This window comes from Aphelocoma coerulescens (genome assembly GCF_041296385.1).
Source record: "Aphelocoma coerulescens isolate FSJ_1873_10779 chromosome Z unlocalized genomic scaffold, UR_Acoe_1.0 ChrZ, whole genome shotgun sequence".
In the NCBI taxonomy this organism is placed as follows: Eukaryota; Metazoa; Chordata; class Aves; order Passeriformes; family Corvidae; genus Aphelocoma; species Aphelocoma coerulescens.
In genome coordinates this window covers 10,829,070-10,841,356 of record NW_027184085.1, presented here as the reverse complement: position 1 = coordinate 10,841,356, position 12,287 = coordinate 10,829,070, and the positions used below count along the sequence as shown (strand labels likewise).

Below are 12,287 nucleotides of genomic sequence, written 5' to 3'. Positions count from 1 at the left end.
CATAAACGCATGAGTTACTACAGGCTGCATGCCTGGAACATGCAGGCCATCTCAACATACGGAGTAAATCAGCACAGCTCTGTTGACTTCAGTGCAGCTGCACCTATAACCACTTGCTGTAACCCTGCTCAGACTGGAGGGATGATTGTGTATGAAGAATGGATAGGAAAAAACCCTCCCTTTTTCTTACAGCTTTACACTTTATGAACAGAATAAATGTGCCGTGAGCGGAGGTGAAATAGTAAATTATTTTTGCCTCTCTAGAATTACTTTATTTGGACATATACTAAGTTCCCTCTTGTTCCTCTTACTTCCTAAATCAAGTAGTTGATATGCATGCACTTGGTTGCTGGCATTAAAAAATACAGATTTTCAGAGATTGGTGTTTCAAAAAGCCCCATATACATGCACCTGCACAGAAACAAGTCAGACAGACTTGACACTGCGTAAAGACAGGGTGGGCAGCACCCACGCAAGCCACACGACTATGGGAAGAGGAGCTGCTTTCCTGCTTCCATGTGCCAGGAGAAGCAGTGCTATCAGGCTTATGTGTGATGGATCAGAGTGCAGTGGTATTGCTGCAAGCAAAAGTCATGAATTTTAATCAACTTTACTGGCTGCCTTGAAATTTGAGTTGAAAGATAAATGTGAAAAACAGGCAGCCCATATTGTTTCTGGAACAGAACTGCCCCTTTTCAGTTGATTAAAAGAATTCTTCTTTTAACTTTATAATCAAAAATACTTCCATCTTAGTTCAGGATTTTTTTTTTTTGGCTAACCCTTCAGGTCCTGCCAGCTTCATGTGTCTCCCAGAGCCAAGTGTCACCTTGTGGCCACCCAGACACTGACCTTTGCTGCAGAGACTTCTCAACCGCTGGGGCTTGTTGGCTGTCTGATTTCAGCCATTTGGAAAAAGATGGGTTTAGGGCTTTGTTTAAATACTCTTTATGTCTGGAGAAGGGGGAGTAAAAAAAGGATTGCCTGGTGAAAACTGAAAGGACTGTCCAGGGAGTTGGAGTTCAGTTTATATTCACTGGGAACTTTGGCACAGCAAGCATATTTGTCCTTCCCGTCTGTTGCTCCAGGGCTGCTGTTAAGGTTATTTAGTTGTGGTATTCATTTGAACATCAGTCTTCCTAATTAAATATAAGTGATTTGAATGCTGATGTTGTCTGTGGGGGATATCGAAGCTTTGGGAAGAAGTGGAGTGAAAATACCAGCTCTTGTCCCTGGTCAGAAACACACACCCATTATGTTACTTCCAGCCACTGCCAGGCTGGTCTGGATTACTTTGAGTAGCTGAGAGTGCTTTCCTCACTCATTTGCTTCAGGGGTTATCATAGCTGCTTTTCCTGTTTTGCCATTAAGTCACCTCTGTGCAGGATTAAGTTTGAAGGATTTATTTTAAGGCCAAACAACTTTTAAGAAAGGGAAAGGGAAAATTAGCCTGCAAGCAGCAGGGATGGAAAAAACTTGGTGGCAGACTCCTGAGTGGTTCCTCCTCTCTCAAGTGCAAGTGCTGTGCTATTTTCTCTCATGATCTATGGTTCAACTCCACACCTAGCTTCTCATCTCCACTAAAAGCTGTAGGTTCAGCAGCTGCTCCATATTAGTGAAGAGATCATTGTAGCAGAGGCTTATTTGATGCTCTGGGAAATTCATGCTGCCTTCACTAGTGAGAAAGGCAATATAGTTTTGGGGCCTAAATTAGTGTGAAAGGGCACATACAAACCTGCTATGTACAAATTCCAGCTTGTTTGTACTCTCAGTTGGTTACACCCTTGGCTCAGAACCCAAATATTTCAAGAATTTGGGTTGAGGTATATCCTTTCCTAAGAGAGGCATGAAGTTAGATTCCCCTTTTGCATCAGTGGGTGCAGTTTCTGTAAGGTCACAGAGGGTTTGTTTGAAGCAGAAATGTTAATTGCTCCAAGGCATGTCCAGAGACTTCGGGAGTGGAGCTGATGCGTTGCTCTGGTAGGAGAACCTGGGGGCTGCTCCTTGCACAGCTGAGATCATTTGGCCCCTGGATCATTTTGACTGGAATATGCTTGCTATGAAGGAAACCCACTTGATTTCCACGTCCCTATAAAGTAGTTGGGATGCCTTGTAGTGCCATGCTTTGCTGTATTGGGGCCGTTGGTGCTGTGCCTGTGATGCCATGAAGATTTTTTCCTTTTCTTTTATACCCCTGTTATACCTTTTTTACAACTTCTGCATTCTTAGTGCTTTTCCCCTACAATCTTGGACTTGTTTGTCAAGCTGAGAGACTAAACATTTTAGAAGCTTCGTAGCTAGGGATCAGTGTGCCCCAAACTCCAAGGTCCTCTCCAGAACACATTCTGTAAACTAAGATAGAACCATCCAGGGGAAGGTTCCTTGGGGAGGGGGGCTCACTCGAGCCTCTCATTAGAGAACCTTTGATAGATATGCTAATTAATAAAAACCTATAATTTATACCGATCTTTTGGGGTGGGCATTTGGCAGGGTGCAGTTCAATGCATATGACCTGGATGTGTGCACCTAAGGATCCTTAAAATAAATACCAAGGTAAAATCCCTTTTCCCCTTCTAACTGTGTATGACTCTTGATTTTAAGACCAGGAAAAGGCATCACCTGCTTACCCTAGTGGCTGATTTTTTGTTTTCCCTGAGGCCTTCAAAGCATGTACGTATTCTGAAACAGAAGATTAGTTTCAGTAAGGAGGCTCATTTCAGATGCAGATGCTCTGTGGGCTGCTGCACAAATGAAGCCTGCCTGATTTTCAATTTTTTTTTAGAAGATATTTATTTTAATGCTCTGCTGGAAACATTCTCTGCTTTGCTTTCCTTATTCCACCTTTCCATGTTGCTGTGCTGCAGGTATGGAGGTCAGGGTCATGGGAACTGGTGGCATTTACCAGCTGTCACGTTATGCTGTGGTGGGATCAGCCTGGGTGGCTGGTAGGGCTGTTATTTATTCCTGGTATTTTCTTCCAATACTGAGGAAAGAGAGCGTTTGCCAATGCCTCGAGTTGTCCTAATGTGTCCATACATCAGGTAATCAGCTGGCTGAGACAGTGCATGAACATCACAGGGTGCAGTGTGCTGGGATGCCGGGGTGGGATGCGGGCACTGCGGGGCGAGTGGTCGGCGATCCTCACGCATCCCTTTCCTTGCAGTTACCTGGCCGAGCAGTGCTGGAATGGCGGCTTCGTCTACCTGATCATGTTGCGCCGCATCAAGCGCAAAGCCCCTCTGCCTCCCTCCAACGGCAACAACAGCAACAGCTGTGATCCCAAAGCCAAGCCCAGCCCCGAGCCTGGAGACAGAGCTGCTCAAAATGGGAAGAGGACCCGGAAGTTCGGGGTCATCACTAGGACACCAGGCAGCAAGGACAGCAAGGAGAAGCTGGGCTCAGAGCACGGGAACGGGCACTGCACCCCGATGGAGGTGGAGGTTGCTCAGCCAGAGACCTCTGAAGCAGAAAGCAACGGGGAAGAGCAGCACCAGGGCACCGGGGCACCGTACCGGGGCCGGCTGTCAGATGGTGGCATGCCAGACATTGGGGACCAGGCTGCCCAGGTATGTTTGCTTTGTTCCTTCTAGAGAAGGAAGCAGCAAGTATGCAAGCAAATTAGGTTGATTTCTCAATCAGTTCTCTTGTTTCAATGCTCTGGCCTTGGGCTGACCCTGTAGGTGACAGAACAAGCTGTCAGGGTACACAGTTGTGGGATGGGATTTTAAAACAGGGGGCAGGAGGATTGGGGAGTTAAATAATAATTGCTGGAAACCTCTGTCATACTCCATCTCTGATGGAGGGGAAGGTCCTTCAATCTCTTGACCTGCCAGAGTTGGCCTTAGGATTTTTTGTTGAGGCAACTGATGACCCTACAACACTGGAGCAGGCGGTGTCAGTAGAAGATGGTAATTTTGTCCTTTGAGGCTTCATGTTTAGCTCTGCCTGAACTTGATGTCACCTTACAGTTCATGTTAACATTGGGATTGAAGCTTCCCTTTTTGGTGCACCAGACCACGTTGCATGTATTTGTGTTATGAAACTTATTTGGCCAGTGTCTGGGAGCCACATGGAAGTAATTGTGGATTTTGCTCAGAGTTGATGAGATGGACAATTTGTTAATATTTGGGACGACAGTGGGATCAGGGCTTTCATTGCTTTTCTCTTTGTCCTAATGGAGATCTTGGGGTTTGTTGCTTGTCTAGAATTGCAGCATTTCTGGATGGAGGAAAATAACCCAAGCCTTGATCAGGTTTCAGTATGCATCTATCACCAGAAGCACTGTCTGCCAATCTTTCCAGAGGCACTGATAGTATAAACAGATGAAGGCTACTTTGTTGGGCTTGGGTCTGGCTGCAGCAGCTGGTTTTGGTTTTAAGACTTCAAAGCTGGTGACAAAGCACTGTGAGTGGACATCTCATCACTAAATTCTGTTGAGAAAAGCAGGGGATTAAATGTGCCCTCTGAATGAGTGCTCCTCAGCACTACTCCAGGGTAGTGGTGATCGTGGTTGTGAAGTTACAGTAATTTAATTTAAAGTACTTAGTAGGAGCTAAAAGCAATTTTAAAAAAGCTCTGGTTTTTAAAGAAGCATAATTGCAAAAACTTGCTCTTCGCATCAGTGAGACACGTTGGATTTTATGGTGCAACAGAAAGGGTAGGGTGTTTGTGTGTGTGTTCTTGCAAGCCTCATAACTGTAGTCATTCTGAAAGAAAACATTAAAAGCTTAAAAATAAATAAGTGAATCATTTGGTATTTTGAAAGCTCTGGTCCATATAAAACTTGCTGAATCTGTTCTGAAGATGTGTAATTAAACACATGTTATAAATGAAGTTGATCAGACATTTTTTTTGAAGTGGAAAGCCAAAAATATATATACGTAAAAAAAAAAGAAACTTTTGATCCAGAGCCATCTTGTTCTAGGGCTACCTTGATGTTTTGAATCATTTTGGTCTGAGGAGTAAATTGTTAAATTCAGAACATATATATAAATATATATATATATATATATAAATGTGAGCAATAAATACATTTTTAACGCAAAGCACATACAAGATGACTTTGTAAAACGTAAAAACATAGCTGAGGCACTGGAAAAATTCAAGAGCTATAATCTTTTCAGTTGTGGTGTAGTGTCGTTTAGTAAAATTGCTTCTTTTTTTTTTTTTTCCCCCCTAATATTTTGCTTAGAAATATGACCTCTGTCTGTGTCAGTACTAATTACGTTTTCCTGACATTTGAATGAGGAGAAATGTGAATAGATGGAGCCTGAAAACATGCCTAGCTCATCCTTTGCTTTTTAAAGACCAGGGGTCCTTAGAGAAGCCCATCACTTAACAGCATCTGTGGGGTAGCTGCTATCAGAGTAATGAGTGGCTTACTTCAGTTTCTTAATAAGTATTGAATTGGGATGGTGAATAAAATTTTCAAAACTATTTATGTCCTGTTTAAAAAAAAAAAAAAGGGGGGGGGGGGAAAGGCAAGGAATAAATATACTTGGGAACCTCAGATCTCACTTACAGCTCCATTTTCAAAGCGTGACCTGGCACTCAGGCATATGAGATCCAGTCGTGTCAGGAGCCTTTTGGAAACGGCATCCAGGACGTCCTGTCAGAAGCTGCAGCCTCCTTCCAGGCTTCAAAGAGTGAGCCAAACCTCCTGTAGCCGCAGGATGAGTTATCTCCTCCTGAGCAGGGACAGGGGGCATTGGCAGGGCACCCTCTCCGTGGGGAAAGCAGCTCCATCCCCACTGCCTGCCCCATGCTTGCCATCTCCTCCACATGTTGACTAATTGACTATCCAGGGCTGTCAGCCATGTGCCCTTGGGGAGCACTATATTTGCTTTCAAGGGGGAGAGGCAGCCTGTGGCAGACAAAGAGGTTGGCTGCAGGTGGGAGGAAAGGCTTTGAGAAGCCACTCGGGGACCTGCATGGATGTGGGAGGACCTCGCTGGTCCTCTGCATTGCTCTTTTCCCACCCCAGGAGGCAGACTGGAGCATTACTGAAACTGCAATGTGTAGTCCAGGAAAATAACCTTTTTTTTTCTCTCTGTAGAAAGTTAGTTTGAAGTTGTTGTAACCAAAATAGGGGATAAGAGGTTGGGTTGATCTGCATGTCTTCAGCCACTGCTGTGCTGATCCCAGTGGCCAGCTCATGGCCAGTGCCTAGGGGATGTTGTGCTGGGAGTGCTTTTGAGGCATCCACATGTCATTTCAGTGCCTTTTGCTTTCAGGGCACTTCTCCCACAAGCATGGGGTTGTTCTGCCATTTTCTCTCCCATTTTCTCTGTGCATGCTGCTCACAACAGCAATGCTGGATTGTGAAACGACAGGCGAGATGAATACTGTTTGTCAAGTGAACCTGCCAGGAGATTCCTGTGTTACTGGTTTGTGTGCATGTGCCAGTCCCCTTCTTCAGGCTTGCTTTCATCTTTCAGATCTTGATCTGTCTCTCCTTGCACTTGGCATTGCTATCACCGTGTATAAACAAATCTGCTAGGCTGTCTGCTGGTATGTAACCCTCAGTAAATATTGTACCTGTCAATTAGCAGACAGCATTTAATGTTTACAGGTGGTTAAGTTATGCTGCAATATTTTTAGGATGAACCTAAATGCCTTTTAAAAATGTGGGGATTCAAAGCAGCAAAGCTCTGTATCTGCCTGGCAGGAAGATCTCTAAGATCTGGAAACCAGACCTGACCTTGGAGAGGACCCAGGCTAGCAGCAGTGGGAGTCAAGGGCAGTGATTTAAGATTAGGCAATCTCTGAGCTGGAGTAATGATCCATCACATCCTGGGAAGATTGGGGAGCTTAAATACAGATATCAAAGTTTACTTCTTTTATTCAGTGGCCTGAGACAGGGTGTAGTTTTGCAGGCTGGTAATTATACAGGCACAGATGGAAGAGGAATATGGGAAGGGTCTGATGGAGTCCACTAAAAATGATAAAGAAAAGGAAACCGTGAGGTTTCCTCACAATATACCATTCCTGTGGTTTCAGTGTGTTGACTGGTAGGACAGAATCCCTCTGTTTTGTTCTCAGTTTCTCTGTCATGGTGTTTTTGGAACACCTGCAGACTGCTTCTGTAGCCGCTCAGCCCCTAAGGAGTACCCGGAGATGGCCAGATACAGCTGGCATGGGCAGGGATCAGAAGTAGGACTGAGGTTTGCAAAGACCAGATTAGGAGTGTGAGGGGCGGGAGTCTGGTTGTCAAAGGGGACTTAAACTGATCCAGGTTTGGCTGGCATGATGAGAGGCTTTCGCTGATTAAGCCAGAGGGAGCTTGGACAAAGATGAGTTGTACCAGAACAGACCGGCCACCTCGGCTTCCTCCTGCCCCAGCAGGATGCTCTGAAAGCCCTTAAAAACCCAGCTGTTAGGAGCAAAACCAAGACACCCCCAGAATGCTCTTGAATCCTCTTACTTCTTTGTAAGTATCCAAATTTTTAAGGGCTTGAAATCCAGATCCAAATTTATCAGTGACTGGTGGAAACTGTCTACAGGACATTGGGCAGAGTGAAAGTGCTTTAATAGTTAATGGAGGCGGGTGAGAGGGGCTAGGACTGTGCATTTCAGTATTTCTCCAGTGCCAGAGATACATGGCACAGGAGGAGTTCAGGGTGTTGTGGGTGGTGGTGGCGGCACTGTGGGGTGGGGTTGTAGTGGGATGCCTTTCCAGGATGGAAACAGATCAGCATCCGGTGGCTCTGGGAACTGTGTGTGATGCTTTCTTAAAGTCAGTGTGCCATCTATTAACAAAAGAAGAGAAAGGGGATAGCAAGGGAACTTCAATGTCATGCCTTCTAGAGGTTTTTGGGTAGGTCTGGGTTATGGCAGTGCTTCAGGATCTTGGCTCCATGCTGTTAACCCCACTACTCTGGTCACAGCCACCAGAGCAGTGTGTCTGCCTAGCCAGCTTTGCTCTTACAGCCCAACTGAGCCCAGCTTGCATGGACCACAACCCCTTCCAGACATGTGAGCTTATACACAGGTGCACACAGACTTGTGTGTATGTAGAGAACCAGCCAGAATTTCCTTTTTTACTGCTCCAATGATGTGGTACATTTTATCAGCAGTTCTCTTCATTCTTCGGGCCCATCATTGCTTTCTTACTGATGTGGCTCATCTTGGGTGGGGATGAATGCTTTTGAATTGCATTTTACTTTGCAGTTAGGGAAGGCTGACAGCCTTTCTATAGCAGTTCTTGCCAATTAGTGTTGGTAAATGCCAGCATTACCTTTACTTTTGGTTAGTGGAAAATGTTCCTTATCTTGCCAAGCAGAAGAGGAAGGCTAATAGCACATTGCAGGAATCAAAACATGAGGCTTGAGATAATGCAATGGCTTTAAGCATTTTACTGTTTCGTTAAAATTGATGGGGAAAAAAAATTCTCACCCTTTTGCTGTACCAAAATGAAAAACTTACTGTGAGTAAGGTAGTCCAGTACAGCTACTGTAGCTAAGTTGCTTTACGTCAATTTTTTTTGGCAACCTAAGCAGTAATTACTGTTTCATCAAGGCTTTTATGGGATTCTTATGATGCATGATTTAGACATAAATAACACTGGTTTTAGGTGTTAATGTAGTAGATACTTTTAGTCATGTAAAGGCCTTCCTCAGAATCTGATTCAGTTCTTAATGTCTTTTTATCTGTTGTGTTTTCTTCCAACTTTCATTAACATTGATCCTGAGGCTATCTACTGTGTTGAAGTTTTAATGTGCACTGTGATAAGCTTGTCTTCTCTCTTTGTTGCCTGTTTTGGGTTGTAAACTCTCTGAGGGACAAGGGCTGTCTTTTAATTGTAGCTGTACAGCACTGACAAAACTTGGCCTTGTTTTTGCTTGGGGTTTTAGGAAGTGCTTTGATGTAACTAGCAGTGAAATTACAGTTAATATTTTTTGCTGCCAGTTATATCCCACCTCGTCATAAAACAACAATTGTCACAATTTTCTGGGGTTAAGTTGCTTGCTGCCAGATTTTTTCAACTGACTTATGATTCTGCCTGCCTTTGCTGTGATTTAAGTGATAGCTACAGCTGTGGTGCTGTAGATTTTAATTTTGAGTAGCAACCAGTCCTTTTATCTTGTTTTTGTTCTGAATTTTCCAAGGGTGCTCGGATGTAGAGATAGTCTGGAAATGGATAAGTTACAGTGTGTTAGTTTTACTGTGTCACCTTGAAATGAGGTCCTCACTCTTGGGAATGAGCTGTCCCCAAAGGCAGCACAGGAATGTTTGAGGTTATATTGCAGGAGATCTCAACCATACTCAGCTATCAAAAACCATAGGTGAGAGCACCAATGTTAAAGCATTTCCCACCTACACAGAAAGTGGATGTTCAGGGTTTTTTTTTTTAATATTTTGTGTACTACATTAAAGATACAGCAAACTCACAACTGAAATGCAAGTGCCTAGCTTTAGCTGAAATGTAAGTTCACACCATTTTATGTTTTAATCATTAAATGCAAATAGTTGAAACCAAGTGGATGTGCCTAAAAATAGAGTATGTTGTTTGCTTAAGTGCTGTAATGTTTCAGGTGTTTGTTGGAATTATAAAGCTACATACACTTAATTTTTGAGGCAGAGTGCTGAAAGCACTTAGCAAACCCAAAAGATTCCTGTTGTGGACAGATGTAATACCAGTCCCCATGAGAGACCGCTCTTTAGTTGACAGAGTGTGGTGACCTCCTCTAGGTTGGGCTTTAATCCTGTTGCAGGCTGCAAGGGTGTTTTTTGAGAAACTTCAGACTAACCAACCAGCCATTCCCAATGGCCCAGTAAGAGCATGAGACTGGGTCAGGTACTCAGTGAAGTGCAAATACCTGTAACCCTTAAAAGCCTGAGCTCCTCAGGGGCAATTGCCAGGCAGAAGCCCTCCAGTGCCAGAGACAGAGGAGAAGATCCTTTGTCTGATCTCACAGTTAAGATTCCGTTGATGGCAAGAGTGGAACAGCTCAGGGAGGTGCAATCCAGATGGCGATGGCTCAGGATGACAAATGACTCCAGCAGACTTTTGTAAGGGGTGATGGTGTAGTTCAGGTGCTTGCACTGGCTGATAAAATGTTTAAAGCCCTTGCCAAGGAGATGATGTCAACAAGCAGTCTGTCTCAGGAGATGGATCCCTGGGCGACAGTCTTGTTTTAAGTTGTGGAATTTTCATCCACTCTGCTGTGCTGCCTGTTTTGTGTATTTTAACGATGTGTTTGTGTTTGGGGGAGGGTATGTTTTGCTTCTTACTGTTCCCCAGGCTTCATCCCCTAGGACACTTCTCTTTTCATAGGGAAAGTACTCATATTTCAGTGAAAAGATGCCAAGTGTCTGGCGGCTGTTTGTCCAAACAAGGGGACTTGTGAGATCAGGAACCAACACTTGAACACAATCACAGTTGTGCCTGTGCTCCTGGCTCCTAATTTGAGGACATGGAGAGTTCATACTGTCAATGCTGTGTAATTCCTGTTAGGTTTGGGAATTTTCCCCCTCTTTGAAGTAATGTAGGAGACACACAGTGTATGGCTTGCATCATCCAGATGTGGGAGCCAAAGGCTTCAGTGGTTCAGTGTTAAGAAACTTTCATGGGCAGCAAGGATGGACAAAGAACTCCTGTCTTGGAATAATTTATTGATGAAGAAATTTAAGATTTTTTTCCTCCCCTGCTTTTGATTTATCATGGAGTTGTTTAGCTTGCTTGTGCAACAATGAAAACAAAACCCAAGGTAGTAGATGAAAGCAGGAATCCTGCTGTCAGACCAGCCTTAAAAATAACCTGGCTAAGATCAGACAAAAAATTCATTCATTATCCACTAATTAAATAATTGCTTTGTTACGAACCTGCAAAAATCAGATTTTGGCATGATTTTCTGGTACTGAGTCATTCACATTAATATCTGCAATGTGAAGAGTGATGGCTTTTGACTGTATCTTGAGACTGACACATACAAGCTGCTCACTTGGTGTGTGATGGTGCAAGATAATTCTCCAGCTACCATCTGTCTGTCCCACCTGCCTGCTGGGGAATGGGGATAGTGGGAGGAAGTGTGATGTGATCCAGGGTGGGGCAGGGAGCTGGGAGTAGTGCTTTTAATTTATCCCACATCAGTGAAGGATGCTGGGCAGTGGTATGTGCTGGTATGGCCATCCCAATGTTCTCCCTGTTGATGTAGAGAAGGTTGTTGCACTGCAAGTCTGAATGTCATGCATTTCTGTTTGGGGCATTTTGTGCTGGTTTTCAGCTCTTTGTGATCAACATGCTGGTTGCCAGCTGCTGTGAAGCTTTATTGAAGTAAATTTTTATAATGCATGGAACTTGGAACTTTCTCTTCAGTGTCGTGTTTCCAGAGCAGCTTTGTGGCTGGTGAGGAAGATCTCACTGTTTGCTTCTGCTGTTCCAAATGGGAAACCCTGTGAAGTTTGTAAGTGGGAACTGGTCCCTGCAGACAGACAGTAAAAATCCATGTTGAATTGTGGAGGGAGGGAGACATCCCGTGGGCTGCATTCAGGTCCACGTCAGTCAGTCAGTGTGTGCATACAGACCTTGCATGGTTATTGATATTCTTATCAGGGCTTATCTCTGTTTTTGTTTTAAAATTTTTACATATTTACATCAGGTTTGCTGCTGTGACAGAAAGTGCTTTTTCGTAGACAACTATTTTACATTTTCCATTTTACTGTCTGGCTTTTTAACTACTTACCGCATTTCTGTTTTCCATTTGTTTACACCTTGCTCCTGCCAAGCTTGTCTTTTATTAAAGATTTCAAAGCCTTTGTATACACAGATTTGCAGCTTCTTGAACACAGCACAGTCAAAATAAGTCAAACCCCTTTAAAATCCCCTGCAATTAGCTAGTGAAGGAGACGTGGGGGAAAGAATGGCTCCAATGTCTTTTGCTCATTTATTTATTTATTTTCCTCGACACTCGGAGGAAAAACGTTCCTTTTTGTTTTATTAATGATGTGCTTATGAAATGGAGCGTTTGATGGTGTGCACTCGGAGCAGGCGGAAGGCAAGCTTCCCCACGTCGTGCTGGCAGTGCACTCCCTTTCTGATCTGCAGCACTCTTTAGTTTATTCCAGATGTGCGCTTGCTCTCAGCAGAGGCTGCTTGATGCACAATGGCTTCATGGTGGAGAAAGATGGCCTGTGGGGACCCACTGGAAGCTGCCAGTTGTATTCTCTATTCTCACTTGTGGTCTGTTACATAAGATGACCCTTCCCCTCTGGGCCCCCCACTTTCCAGTTAATCCAAGTAGAATATTCATAATGTCTTTTAAAACATTTTAATTATTTGTAACCTAGGC

General features: G+C 44.0%; 1 protein-coding gene across 1 annotated transcript in view; it reads left to right on the top strand.

Moving 5' to 3' along the window:
* The window catches only part of PDZD2 (PDZ domain containing 2), a 139,545-nt gene that overhangs the window by 67,954 nt on the left and 59,304 nt on the right, over nt 1-12,287 (top strand). The window contains exon 2 of the mRNA XM_069000968.1: nt 3,161-3,563. Coding sequence (XP_068857069.1) covers nt 3,161-3,563 — 403 coding nt within the window. The remainder of the gene's footprint in view (nt 1-3,160; nt 3,564-12,287) is intronic.